This window comes from Dermacentor silvarum, chromosome 2 (genome assembly GCF_013339745.2).
Source record: "Dermacentor silvarum isolate Dsil-2018 chromosome 2, BIME_Dsil_1.4, whole genome shotgun sequence".
Taxonomy (NCBI): domain Eukaryota; kingdom Metazoa; phylum Arthropoda; class Arachnida; order Ixodida; family Ixodidae; genus Dermacentor; species Dermacentor silvarum.
In genome coordinates this window covers 163,428,384-163,443,704 of record NC_051155.1, presented here as the reverse complement: position 1 = coordinate 163,443,704, position 15,321 = coordinate 163,428,384, and the positions used below count along the sequence as shown (strand labels likewise).

At 44.6% G+C, this 15,321-nt stretch overlaps 1 protein-coding gene across 1 annotated transcript in view; it reads right to left on the bottom strand.

Moving 5' to 3' along the window:
• Positions 1-15,321, bottom strand: part of LOC119442015 (leucine-rich repeat flightless-interacting protein 2) — a 46,550-nt gene that overhangs the window by 29,417 nt on the left and 1,812 nt on the right. Inside the window, exon 2 of the mRNA XM_049661809.1 lies at positions 9,078-9,191. Coding sequence (XP_049517766.1) covers positions 9,078-9,155 — 78 coding nt within the window. The 5' untranslated portion in view covers positions 9,156-9,191. The remainder of the gene's footprint in view (positions 1-9,077; positions 9,192-15,321) is intronic.

Genomic DNA, 15,321 nt, shown 5'->3' with positions numbered 1-15,321 from the left:
TGATCCGAACATTAGAACTAGAAGACGCGGACAAAGAGAGTGGCTTGGCTGTGTGAACGTGTGCGAAAGTTTATACCGACAAGGACGTGTGGCCAGTCCATCGTGCACGTCTTGCGGTTGCTGCGACACTTCAGCGCCTGATATTGGAGTTAACAAACGTTGGTTCACGTTTGCAGCTTATTTCTGATTTCAAATGACAAGACCTCAGACAATTTTTCTTCCATTTTTAACACTCTTTAGTAGCGTGACCTGCAGTGGTCGGCCATACTGTGCATGACATGTACTCTCTCTCTCTCTCTCTCTCTGTGTGTGTGTGTGTGTGTGTGTGTGCGTGTGCGTGCGTGCGTGCGTGCGTGCGCGTTTTCAATGATTCTGTCTCATCCTTTCTGAAGAGTAGGCAGGCATTGTGCCCCTTCCGGTGGCAGTTGTCAGCCTGCTCCTCGCATTTCTTTTCTTCTAAGTGTATATATGTCTTCAAATAATAATAATAATAATAATAATAATAATAATAATAATAATAATAATAATAATAATAATAATAATAATAATAACGTTTTCAGCCGAACAAATGAGAACAGAGTGTCGAAAGAATGTTCCACCAATCTCGAATGATTTCGTCTCGCTTTTTAGTGTCCCTTCAAGTAATGCCAGACGGTCAATAATAAATTCGGGTTCTTCCACACTGCAGTGCTTCTCATAGCGCAGGCGTTGCATTGGGACGCTAAACTGCGTCACTATCGAAGATAGGCGAAGAAAGACCACAAACTCTCTCTGCACATCGACCCGCCGTCCCAACAGGCCTTCAGCGCTTGTCACTACGTGCGTTTCACGTCAACTTGGCAAAGTCGGTAGACGGCTGGACACCGTTGTTATCGCACGTCGAGGATTCGCAGAGAAGCTGTCAAACACGCCACCAAGTTCTCGTTGCTCGGCCCCGCCGTCATCACTTAAAATGTATATCGCACCATTTCACAGTGAAACAGAAAACCAAAAAGCGCCCAAGCATGCTGGCTCTGTCAACCGAATTATCTGACGTACGTACGTAGAGACCGTCGCCCCGACCGCGACCTCGGAATTTCGCGCCGCCATCTACGCCGTTACGGGGCACCTCCGCCAAACGTTATGAGGTTCATTACGCGGTTAAGTCGGAAAAACAGGTGTACACGCACATATTCATTTATTTACTTATTCATTCATACTCGGCTTCCATATCGCGCCAAATTTTCGCCGGCACCAGGCCGCTCACAGTAGTCCCCGCGCCCGGTGTTCACGCCGTAGGATCGGTACTCTAGCTCGGGCCTGTGTCGCCACCTAGGATCAGGGAGCGTAACAACACCTCAGGCCGACCGTAGCTTCCGAGATCGGACGGCGCGCGCCGTCTTTTTCAGGTTTCAGGACGCGCTCCACAGCAGTTCGAGCTTAGTTTGGGCGTAGTATATGCTCTAGTTTAATCGCGAGCCGCTAGGTGCACTGTCTACCGAAGCATCCCTAGCGTTCGCAAATGCAATTCCGTGGTTAAAATCGGAGATCCTGTCGGATCAGGAAGTTAAATGCGGCCTGCGAGACAAATAATAATCGGGGTCGGAGGAATATGGCCAAAATTGAAAATTAGAATCCGCCTTGTTTCAAATATTTTGTTCTATTTTTCAACAGCCAAAAAGCCTACTTCATGTTTTCTGGAAAAACTCAGGGCACCGGATGGACAACTCCTGCGCCCACGCGAAGACCCTTTTCCCCCGTTTTAGCCAACTGTACTTCTTAGAAGAACTGGGAGCACGCACACACACACTTTTGGTACTGAGGCATCAAACACTTCTGCCTGCATTTTGTTCTACTGCAAAATCCAGTCGCTCGTGCCAGCAGTCGTGCTTATACGATCAGCGTTAAACTACATCTGCATGCCAAAAAAAAAAAAAAAAAAAATCACCCCAACTGACATCGTCCAAACTAACACATAGGCTTGTGTATTTTGTTGTGACTGTGCAAGAAGTGCTGCAAGCCGTAGTTTCCTGCCTAGGACTAAGCTACGCCTCCGGAGTGCATGATGATGATGAATCATTGGCATCATCGAGTTTCCTAATTGTATTGAAACTCTATGATTGACATCCCCTTTGAAACGGGGCAGTGACAAATAGTCACGTAGCCTGCTCGATTTAAAGGGACAGACAACCACTCAGAACATAAAATGGAAACATTGCCTATTGTACTGGTTAAAACGAGCCATGTTTTTCTCATTAAACTTGAATTTATAATTTTAATTATTCACTAAAAGTCAGGAAAAATGACCTTTGGCGCCCCACGCGTAAGATGCACATGAAGATGCATAAGAGGTTTACCATGTGACCTTCTATTTGTGTACTCGGTTCTTAGTCTTTTTATTAGTATTGAAATTTATTACACTTTTTTCTATTATAAGTTTTTTTCTAACTTACAACGTGCAGATAGGCTTTCGTTGGTAGTGAGTTGAAAAGTGGCGCTGCCTTCGCTTTCGTTTTTGATGACTTGGGTTGGCTCGTCTATCGACAGAATAGCGACGCGACAACGGGAGCCAGCCAGCCATGGGCGCAGGCATGTACTACTTGGGGGAAAACGCGGTACAAATATAAGAAAGATCTGTACGAAAACACAAACTTATTGTACCAGCTTTTTATTTTCAAAAAGGGTTGAAAAGGGCTGGAGGAGGGACTCTTATTTTTTTTAAAGGCTGCTCAGATCGAAAAATTACTTACAAAATATCCACGTGCTTTTTCAAGTAACCGCTGCAGGTGTAAACACTACCGAGGCTGAGCTTTTCGTTGCGCCATAAAAAACTAGGTCCTTAAAAATCGGTTGTCAGTCCCTTTAATCAGGTATGCTATATATGCTTTTATTCTAGCATTTTTGTATAAATCTCGTTACCCCCCACCCCCTCCTTTCCCCCCCCCCCCCCTTCAGAGCTTCTCTATCTACCTTTTACCGCTACCTATGGTTGTGACAGATCCGGTCATACCAATCTCTTCCCTGGTTTTAACGCGACAGCGTTAAGCACCCCGTGTCGCAGAAAATACGGCGTCGGTGTTGGCGTAGATGCTGGCGTCCGCAGCTGAGAAAATCATCCCGAACCACCCCGACCATGCAGGCCCTCCGCATGGCGCAGCGGCGTTAGTGAACTAATTGAATTTCTCAGTAAGATCCGTCAGAAAAATCGTAAAGTGCGACCTAACCAACACCTACAGACATGATAGCGTCAGATTGTAATTTGAATATACGAGAAAGCATAATTCTGTTACGAGGAAACTCAAACACAAACCCTCTTAGCAGCATTTCTATCATTCATACTGCGGCGCGCCCGGGTAGGATACTTGCAGAAACACCATCCAGATGGCGCCCGCCTCTTCGGCAGCGTGAAACCGCAGCGACGCGCAGAGGCGAAGGAGGAGAAGAAAAGAAAGCTGCAGTTGCCGGGAAGCCTATAGTGTACTAGGACATTATTTTAGTACACTATTGACCCTTTTCGCGGCGCTCCCGTGAGCGCTGCCATGTTTGATCACGTGGTGACGCGTCCATTGCTTGCCTCAGCCGCCTCAGTTGCCTCCGCGTTTACAATGCAAGCGCGTGACGCCGGTGCGGCGCAGGTAACCTCCGTTTCGACGCGTATCGTAGACGGTGACTGTGTGCACGACACGAAGCTTTGGCCACAGCTTTAGAGAACATGTAAGTGCTTTCAGAGCTCATTACGCCTTGCCCAAACGGCTGTACTAAAAGCGGTGCTAGAAATGTTTTCCAAGCTGTCCAAACTTTCCGCTTATGAATTAAATCGGGATCTGTTTGCTCTGCGTTCTTTATTTGGCAAACATTTTGAGCCAGCGTCTTGTCATATTTCGGTGCGGCCACTACCTGATTGTTTATTTTCAGCGTGATCACACGCGGGTCTGCTCTGCTGCGATAAATTTGTTCTTGCTGCGCACAAAGCTTGGAATTTAAATTTTCTGTACTTTGCGGCAGCTCGTAGCAAAGACGTATTATCGCTAGTCCCTCGCTTACTTTGTGGACCGTCACGCAACATTCAGCTTCCAACATTCGTGTCAATTGTCGGTGTAGTCGCCGTCACTCATGCTTCGGCACATTGATTCAAGTATGCTCCTGTTCACTCACACGTCGGCGATAGGGTGGGTATAAGTTTTCATGCGTGTGTAGATAACGTGCGGGAAACTTACAATGCCAGTAAGTGGCACTACTTCATTTTGTAACGAGCGGTACTCACTCCCAAGTGCCGACGTTCCGGAGTTGAAGTCCTTCCCTCAGAGGTTAGCTATACAGCGCAGGCGGAAGAATTATATTTTTTTATCCTTGACGAAAGCCGTGCATCGCGAAGGGCGGCAACACAGGCAGCCCTTATGTAGCAGCGGCGACACAGGTTGATTCCATTCATTAATATGTGAATCACTATTTTTGCAGCGAACTACCGCACACGTCTTCCCTTTATCGTTACACATTTTGTAGTATGAATTGGGCACAGTGCAGTAGCGCACCCAGATGCATTTTCAACAGCTGCTCGCACAGTAGCAGGGCAGAAGCAGTAATGGTTTTGTATTCGTGCGCATTCGCTGAGGCAACATATGGCGCACGGCCGAAAGCGCCATCTCGTGCCTCTAGAGCAAACTGCTCTGCGAAAAGGGTCAATAGGGAAGGCTGACAAGCATTCGGGGATCTTTGAATGCTATTGCGTTCCACTCTGAAAGGCAAAGCTAAGCATCCGCCAAATTTTCTTTTTTTTTTTTTTTCACCAAAGAGGGCCTCGGTGGCCAGCGCCACTAACGGGGGAGGGAACTTCGTTGACTACACGTTCTCTGTACGAGTGGGACCGGCCTAAAGTCCCTAGATTTTCTGCTCTTTGTAAAAAAAAAGCAAAAAATATCTAGGGACTTTAGGACAGCCCAGGAAGCAGCCTTCGAAATCAGACGGTGATGGTGGAGGCCATGATACTGTATTCTCACTCGGCTGCCGCATGACACCTGGCAAAGAGACATTCATGCAAGCACCCTTTGAGTGAGAACAGCGGGTTCCATTGTGTTTTGTACAGTTGATCGCTGTTAGAGCGGCCCCAGTTAATTCAACGTTTGCTTACTTCGATAGCGCTCAAAGAGAGAGAAAGAAACAGAGGAATGGCAGGGAGGTTAACCGTGAACCGGAGAAAGGAGAAAAGGGACTTAGAGATAGGTAAAACAAACTTAAGAGATAGGAAGGGAAAAAGATGAGTAGCGAAATGGAAATTGGCGTCACCTGCGGGCTTGAGCTTCTGGATCAAGTACCGTATTTATTCGAATCTAGGCCGATAGTTTTTTTTCAAATAATCACGTACGAAACTCTAGGGTCGGCTTTTAGATTCAGGGATTTAAAAAAAAACGCGTCAGTTTTTAACTGAAACTGATAAATATGGTGCATAGTTAGCGCCATCTAGAAAAGTCAGTATCGCAGCCGCTACTAGCCGCGCCAGTAGCCAACTGAAGTACACGAGCGACGTCGCTATTTTGACCTGCGTCGTATCGGTAGTATCGGTATGTTGCAGCATCGGCGCGCGGTGTGGCGTTATCGTGATGGCACCAAATGGGCGATGCCACTATAGTGCCGCTTTCTAAACGAATACTGTATTTACTCGAATCTAACGCGCACTTTCAACACGACCCTAAATCTGCGTCGGCATTTCAGAATGGCCGCCTCGCACGCGCGTCGAGCCTAGCTACCGTAGCATGCGGAAGCTTCCTCCGTGTGCTGCAGTACACGTGCTTAGGCAATAGTCTACCGTCTGTCTTCACGTTCTCAGCGTCTGCTCTATCTATCAGCATGAAGTACCGAGTTCATCATGATGCCGCATTTAAAAGGAAAGTGATCATCTGTGCGGAGACGGACGGAAATCGGGCCGCATCACGGGCGTTCGGAGAATCTGAAACTTGCGAGCGTTTGGCGCCAACAGAAGGAGAGGATTTTCGCCAGCAAAGCAATGCGGAACGGTTTCAGTGGACCGAAGCAGGACGTAATCTGCGACGATCCACTCCGGCGATACGATCAGGCTTGGCCCTATCTTGAAAGCAATCTGCGACGGGTAAAGTCCGCCGCGCGCCGTGTTTTCGCCGCGTTGAAGCGAGAGGCATGCTAGTAGCACGAAGGCGCGCTTCGTCTCCAGCGTTTTGACAGTTCGTTTCCGCGGTCAACGAGAGAGTGTTCATGTTTCCGTGAGCGCGCCGTGCTTGTTAATAGCGGTCTACTAATTTGCTACCGCATTCGATGCATCGCCTTTCGGGCGAAACTGCGACTTTTTGTTTTTATTCATCGCAACATCAGTGCATCGGGAGGAAATTATTTTTCCAAATGACAGAAAGTTGTATTTCAGTTTGAAAGCATGAGGTGCGCGGTACTGGTAAAGGGCTTTTTCCTCACGGAAAACGGGTGCGCGTTACAATCGAGGAAGCGTGAGAATCGAGTAAATACAGTAGTTGTGCTAGCCGTAGAGGCATCGTCAAACGTTCAAGCCGGGCGGAACTTCGGCATCGGTCTGTCGTTGGAGGGGGCCACGGGAGATGGTTTTTGCGTGCGTCGCAACGTGCGCTCCTTCCAAAAATGCAGCATCTCTAATGCGCTGGATGGTACTGAATATAGCGCACTGTTTGAAGATGTCAGCAGTAAGGAAGATAGCGACGAGGCTAGCAGCGATGGTGACATAGAATGAGCTCGGCATGTTCATATTTAATAAATGCTGTTTCATTTTGCGAATGCTGTCCTCGCTTTTTCGTTCGGCCTACATTCGAGGTAAGTTTTTTTTTATTTTTTTTTTTTCTGACTTCGAACTTTTGGGGGGTCGGCTTAGAATCGGAGTCGGCCTAGATTCGAGTAAATACGGTAAGGGCCGACACGATAGCTCAGATTTCTGAGACGTAGCAACACATCCCTTGCACACTTGTAAGAACTCTCTTAATTTCTAATTCTTTTTTTTTTTTTTTTTTCCTGGAACAGTCACTGAGCTGAACAGCTTAATTTATAATGTAGTTTTAGAAAGATCACTGACTTCCTTTGTCTTGCACAATGATAAACTGGCTCCTTTTGCTTTCCAAGTCATTTTAATACTCGCCGTGGTTGCTCAGTGGCTATGGTGTTGGACTGCTGAGCATGAGGTCGCGGGATCGAATCCAGGCCACGGCAGCCGCATTTCGATGGGGGCGAAATGCGAAAACACCCTTGTACGTATATTTAGGTGCAAGTTAAAGAACCCCTGGTGGTCCAAATTTCCGGAGTCCCCCACTACGTCGTGCCTCATAATCAGATTGTGGTGTTGGCACGTAAAACCCCATAATTAAATTGAATTAAGTCATTTTAATGTGTGCTGCTTTGTTATTTTGTGCTAGTACAACATGCTGCTATTTGTAACCTGTACCTGTAAGGCTAATTTACTTAATTTGCCTTGCACGTAATTTTAAAACAACTTCTTATCCTTGATACAATGTGCCAGTTCATCATTTGCAAAGAGTAACCAGTCTTTTTTTTTTTTTCTCTTGCCATACCTTGTGTTTGTTCTTTTTATCAGATCCCACCCTGTGAAAGCTTTCAGTAATGGTGCTTGAAGAACAAACAAATAACAGGCAAGCAAATAAATGTTTTGCCTGTCTAAGAACAGTACATGGTTTTTACTCAAAGCCCCTTTTAAGGTTGTAGCTGATTTTGTAGTTTCCTTTTCGAGTGATGCAAGTGTTGAGGCTACTTGTACGTACTGAATGAGTGATTGTGCTACTGCATGCAGACCTAACATGTTGCAGAGCATGCAGAGATGAACAAGTGCGTCTTTGTTTTCTTGTGACACTGTGCTGTTATTATGTGTGCAGAATAAGGTGCACAATTACTGTAAATCACTATTCGGGCCTAGATTAAATCTCAGATTTGACATGAAAGCTTAAAGGCAAATTTTTATTGACCATATATTTAGAAAACCATACTGAATAATTTTATTTGCAGAAAGGTATAAGGAACACCGATATGTTGCCTTAACGATACTACTCATACTATCCCTTCCAAATGTGGGCAATATCTCTAGCAGCAAAGAAAGCATGGCCAATGTAATCCGTATGTTAGGTCCCATTCGCATTACACAGGATAACATTGGGCCTGGTTACAGCGCTACTGGAGGACAAAACATCACCCAGTCCTACAACGTCCATTGTGAAAGAAATGAGACTTAAGATTTCGAATGCCAAATCGATGTGCATGTGAATGCACACAGTAACAATGAAATCAAGTCCTCTGACCTTACTAACTTAATCCTTTTGCTCATGTGTGAAAGCATGCAACCTGCTGGTTGCATGATTACAAGTGTCAGTTGGCAGTTTAGCACAGCATGTCGTAGCAGAAGCGGTGCACGTCCTTGGGCCGCACTTCTTTCTGCTACCTTACTGCTTCATCCTGCAGCAAATCACAGTGCTTTCAATTGCAAATTGGCTTCCCAGTTTGTAACTGCTGCTGTGACAAGCAAATCGTGGATTTTCACAGAATGTGCCAACAGACACATGTGTAACTGAAGATGTGCTATTTCAATAACTTCCTTACCGCTATTTAATGACAGATGGATTTAGAATGCGAAATTGTCAGGCCTACTCCCCTGGTAACCTAGCCTTTAGTCCGTGCACTTGCACATGTGAACCATACACCAGACAGGCCACAGAGCCTGGCTTGGCTGTGGCCTGGGCAAACCCAGGCAGAGAGTTGTCCTAGGAGGTGAGAGACAAGCCTGTCCGATTCCCTAGTAATCCAGTCCTTGCCTTTGCCCAGCTGAAGTCTTGTACACAAGAGCAATAAATGCATTGATGTGAAGTATCTGGTGGTGTGGAATTCTGCTGAGTGGGGCTGCCATGACAGATGTGGTGACAGGCTCTGTTTGTTGTTTGGCAGTGTTTCTAATGTTAATGGATAGAGCTGGAAAGAAGACACTGTACTTCAAATGTTTCTTGTTCCCTGGCCCTGACAGGATGCCATGGGGATCTAACTGCCTTGTCGGTAGCCTGACACTCATTGTGATCATAAGAAAACATGCTTCAGGCATGGCAGCCACCTACCTCCCTGGCGATCTGATCCAGGTCCTCGGCTGCACTGTAGAGCTTGGTGGCCACCCTGCGTCGACCACCCGTTGCCATCTGGACTGGCAGATGCTCACATCCGGGACACCTTGTCTGCAACACAGTACATCAATACAGTAACTTTTCATTCCTCTGAAATTTCAAAGTAATTACAGATGCACAAAAAATGCATTCACACGTCAAATTCACAACAGAAAAAAATAAAGCTTGGTGATGATCGTGATAGCTTGATTTACAAGCTTTACACAATCCTTAAAAAGGGCCCCCATCCTAAACAATAACCACCTCAAAACCGGAAACACAAAAAGTAGGAGTGGGAGAATATGCAAAGTTTCAAACACGAATCGAATACTGCACACTAACTATTCGTATTCCAAAGGGAACTATTCAGAATATTCAAAACTAACCAAAAATTTCACAACGAAATGTTAATGTCTGCTTACTGTTCTCTGTCTGCTAAACAAAGTACTGAAAATCATCAGAACTGAGACAACAACAAATGCTTTCGAGGCAGTGCAGAAACAAAATGGGGAATGCAAGCTTTGTTTTCGGTTTACTGGCACAAACCTACATGACAACCTGCTATTCTTGCTTTTAGTCTGTCATTTAGTGTTTCTGGCGGTCTGGTGATGTCACAGCTTTAACTGGTGTGGTACAACCTGTTATGTTTAGATTGCAATAGGCCTCTGTTACATGTGTCTACAGCACACAAGTCCTTCACAGCAGCTTTTGTTTTTCCTTTTTCCACAACTTTTCATCTTTTTTCGGCTACCATTAATTTAGCATTTTTGAAAAGCTAGTCATATAGCAGCCATTCTTTCTTGGAAGGCTTGCTTACAACCAAGCTCTAAAGTTGTTGAGAGGCCATTCGTGCAATTTTTTTAATGACCATTAGTGATCTCCTGTTTAAGACTGAACATTTGTCCCTGATAGTCAGCTGTATTTTTTAAATTAGTCAGTACAGGTGTGGCGGCCTGACAATACCAAAATTTGTTATTCCTTCTGTAAATATGTGTGTCTGCATTTGACTGTGGGGGTTTGCACCTCGAAAGCGGACCCTATAGAGATTATGTGCGTGGTCTCCGACTGCCCCTTGTTCAACCACAGATAGCCTTGTTGAAGAGCATGTGGGAGGCAGGCTAGAGCTGCCGCTGGGTATCTACAGGTAAAATAGGTACAAGTGCGCTCCCGGCCAGGTGCTGTGTCGTTATGAGACCTCAACACCTAAAAAGGGGTATTGAATATTGAATCAAACAGTGGTTCAATATTCAATACTTACTATTCATATTCGATTTGTGTTCTAAAATTTGATATTTGCCCACTTTTAACAAAAGTGAACAGAGCATACAACATGATCCTACACTAGTCGTGAATGTGACAAAAGGAGTGGTAAGGTGGAGTGCTGTACCAATCATTGCAATATTGTGCCTTATTGTTATAGTATTCAAATAAAGGTGTACATGTGACTGTCATAGGACATAATAAACTGGAGAGAAGCCCAGCTCTGCTCTTCTGCATATTGGGCAAACTACCTAACAATTCAGTGTTGAGCACGAGATCGCGAGATCAAATCCTGGCTGCCGCAGCGGCATTTCGATGGAGGCGAAATGCAAAAACGCCCGTCAAATTAATCTGGAACCCTCCACTACAGCATGTCTCATAATCAGAACTCGTTTTGGCACGTAAAACCCCAGAAAGAAGAATTTAAAGTGTTAGCAGTTACACGCCATTCATAAATTTCTTTGCACAATCTAGTCATACAATACAGAATCAGTCCTACAAAACTTAATTGTGTGAATTTCTTGATTCCATGTGACACAGAAATAATGCTGACGGGATGTGTGTCATTTTTTCAATTGCATACACTTTTTCTGGCTTAGCCAGTCAATATGCATTCCTAATGCTGAAAGCTATATATCAAGAATATTATCCCTGTTTGCTGTTCACAAGTGGCACAAGCATACAAAACACAATTTTGTGAGTGTGCACTTATGACCCAATTGAACAGAAGAGTGCCTTTTTTACTTACCTTTGAAAATGAAACCTCAGCTTTTTTTTACTGCAGGCTTCCATATTTTGAGATGCACACAAATGAAAATTCGTTTTGCTAAATCAACAACCCCATGAGGCCCTGCATTTTAAGCCTTTTATGGCCATTAAAGCTAACCTTTGCCAAGTAAATTTAAGGGTTTTTTTTTTTTCCTATATATCAAAAGAGTTGGTATATCGGTGTGTTATACTGAGGTTCATTTTTGGTAAAACAATTCAATATATTTACCTCAATCACTGAATCAATTTGCGCTTGATCAGTGCAGTGGAAAAAGTTTTGTAGTGACTTGGTGCAGCATGTGCTAATTAAGGTTTAAGAGAATACCAAGGACAAAAGCTGAGCATTCAAATCTTATATGACTGCATGTACACTGCTTGCTGTGAAGTAGTGGCATGGAGCTCAACCAACATTTGTATAGGGTTATTGAATGGGCAGTTTGATGGCAGCTGCAAAAGTGCATTTTAATTTGATTTTTGGAAAGCCCCAAGTAATTAAGCACACTCAACCAAGGACAAACTAATGAAAATACGGGTCTCTCTCGTAAGGATCGTAACCACGGCGTTCGTCCTGTTGTCGTCTTCGACAAAAGTGCGATATGTGCCCGCAAATACCGCAATAATAACAAATGGGGCGGGGTGTAGGCCGGGTAGGGTAAAATGCTGTGGCAGGTGCACGAGGTGCCAGAGTCACCAGATGGTTGGGAGTAGCAGGAGCAGGAGGCGTTGTCTGAACGAACGCCGGTTGCATAGCCGCAACCTGAGCATACGAGGGTGACGGCAAAGGAGGGGCACAGCCCACAGTGCAGGTCATGGAGGACAGCTCCTCTTTGATGATGTCGCGCAGGGCAGGAACCGAAGGTTGCGGGTGAAGAACGGGAGGACTGCGCAGGCCGTACACTTGGAGCTCTTCGCGTATGAGAGTCCGAATCAGGACACGCAGGTCCGTATCCGAGGAAGGAGGCATGTCACAGGTGACAGGTTGTAAACGGATGGCCTGCAGGGCGTCCAGATGCTGGCAAGTCGCGATAACATTGTTAACGGTATTGGGATTCTTGATGCCCAGTGCGTTGAACGCAACGTGGGCAATGCCCTTGAGGATATGGCGAACACGGATCAGATTCAGCCATGGCTGCGTCAACCTGGCGACAAAGGGCGAGGACGTCCTCGATATAAGAGGTGTATGTTTCCCCGGGAAGTTGCATGTGTGCATCAAGCTTTTTCTTGGCTACCTCAAAGCGGACGTTTCGGGCGCCAAAAATTTGCCGAAGCTGGTGTCTGAAAGCCGCCCAGTCAGGCAAGGAGCTCTCATGGTCAAGAAACCAAGTCCTGGCAACGTCAGTGAGGTAGAATGCGACGCTCTGAAGCTTGTGAAAATCATCCCACCGGTTAGACTCACTCACGCGGTCATAATTGTCCAGCCAGTCGTCAACGTCTTCACTAGGAAGGCCAGCAAACGTGGACTGTCAGCGCGCTGCCGCGTGCTGACGGTCCATGAAGGAACGGCCGGTGGGGCAGAGATGGTGACGTTGGGGGCTCCTGGTGGATCTTCTTGGGGCATGGTGGCGGAAAGGCGGGGCAAGCGGCGACCTGAACGAAGCTCCAGGGAAACTCGAAGTCGTAGAGGACCAAGGGATCGAGAGCAGCCTCCACCACTTGCGAGAACGCTGTTCAACCTCGACGGTTTATTATGCAGGCCGCGCGCTGAAGAGAATGACGCTGGCCATGATGAAGAGTATATACAGATGAAGAAGATGAAGGGGTAATATAATGCTCACAATATTTAGTTTAAGGTTCCAACACAGCCCCCTCTTGCCTTTGCTCCAATAAAAAAAAATATTTATTCTTTTAACACTACATGATGGAGGACAAGGTGCAAATGGTTGCACTATACATTCAACCGTTGGTGCTGTACCAAATTAGCTCAGAGGTTGTTCCATAAGCTACTAAAAAAAGCTGACATCATTACTGCCTGCAGGTGGTAGATATATGTTCTACTCTCTTACAAAAAGTACACTCACTGACGCATTGTCTTGTTTGATCTATGTCTTCCGACAAGACAGTGTTATCAGAAAATACACCAGTGGTGCACTGCACATGTGGCACGGCCCCCTTGCAGCAGTCCCATTTGTAGTCAACGTTTGTTTCACTGTGTCTGTGGAAGGAAGTCAAACAATTTGCGTTCCGCTGAGCAATGAAGCAACATCCTGGTTAAACCACTGAGCAGCAACAGCCTTGGTGTTGTGCCCTGTTATGGCTTATCTCTTGGCCTCAAGCTAATGAAAACACAATCCTTCATGCAGTTATCTCCATACCAAGGAACCTTTGAACTCAGACTACCCAGACTTGAGTTATACCGGAAGCGGCTCCAATACATCCTTTCTAATGCAATTAGCATTCGTAGCCTGCTAATTGTTGAAAAATGTTGTAAAAGCTCAGTTGTGGAAGCTCAGAGTACTTGTAAGGCATAGTCAGTATATGACATAGTGCAGATACTTGGTTGCCTGATATGTTGTTATAAGCAAAAGTCAAGGCAATGTATGCTAATGGCCGAAAATAGGCTTGTAATTGTCAAACTAGTGAAAAAGACCACTAATTCAGGTGTCTGTGGGTTAAAAAAATTTCACAGTACTGTTATTTTGTAAGGGCGTTTTTTTTTTTGTTTTTTTTTTTTTTTTTTTGTAGGACTGTCTGAAGAATTTTTTACAGAACGGCTCCCAAGAAGTGATAATTTTGGAGATTTGGTTTAACTTGACTGTAATAAAATTTACTTAAGGTAAACATATTGGGGCATTATGGCTATGGCTACATCCGCACATTGCTAACAAATATTGTCATGCCAAACATCTACTACTAAAGAGCCGCAATTACTGCTATGCAATAAATACAGGCATTTTTCTCACCCCAGGGAGCTACAACAAAATTAACATTTCATTCATTCAGTAAATTGAGAAATTAGTAGATGTTTTCTCATTTTACTTTATAAATATCGCACTAAGATATTTACAAAATGCAGCAACATGACTGTACAGAAATTTAAAAACAATTTATAGAACCCCATATAAAATTGATGTCAGACAGAGCTTTTTTTCTCTCCTGGTAATCCTACTAGCAGTCAAGATTAACCTATTTTTGCACGAAGTAATTGCTCGTAGTTTTCTTTCTTTCGAACAACAGTTAATAAAATGATTGATAAAGTAGATAAATAGATATAGACAAGATAGATAAAACAGCAGTGCTCTAGCTCTTCAACTACAGACGTCACTAACCGTCAGCAAGTTTTATGTCAACAGGAGGACAAAGCGCTGCTTGGCAAGCATCCATAACGTTGGCTGCGACGCAAAACAGAGAAACGCTGACCAACAAACATTCCACCTCGCTAGGACTGGTTGGGTTCTTACGCTGCTAACAGACTGCAAGATTCTCCAAGTCTGCCTCGGTTAACTTACTCTTACAAGAAACCTCACTAAAGAATATATGCCACATACACTTGAATAAAAGCTGCACATTTTTTTTTTCCCTTTTCCTGATCATTTTTCTTTTTCAAACCCTTGGGCTGTGGCCACTGCAGACTGTTTTGCTTTCTCAACAAGGGTGTGGATCTCTTCATCTTCTAGATTTTAAGGCAAAATAAGGAAAAATTATTTGTGGAAGTGATCATTCAAAGTTGGCAGTACAACTTGTTGCTGGGCACTTGGGAAAAATTTTACATTTATCATGGCATCCTTTCTTTCCTTTTCTAGGGCTTTGAGTAATGGATTGGCAAACACTTAAAGTGTGCTGACATTACGAAGCTCTGTTCTTATAATACCCAGCATGCCATCCTGTTTCTTATGATAATTGAGTTACAATGAAAGAAGCTTTTGCAGCATTTCTCAAAAAACATAGATCCTTGCTATGGCAGTAGCTCAAAGTTAATCACAGGAAAAAAAGAAAAAAAAAAAAGAATTGCACAAGACAGGCACAGTCCTCTGCGTCTGTCTTATTTAATTTTTATTTTTTTTGTACAGTGCAACTTTTGTGCTAGCCACCAGCACAACAATGTTTTACTAACCAACCCAGCTGTCTACACTACTCAGAGAAGTCACTACACTGACAGCACACAGCTAGTAGCAATAATACATTAGTTTCAACAAAGTTTCTTAGTATGCATGTTAATGAAGCTACAATCTACACT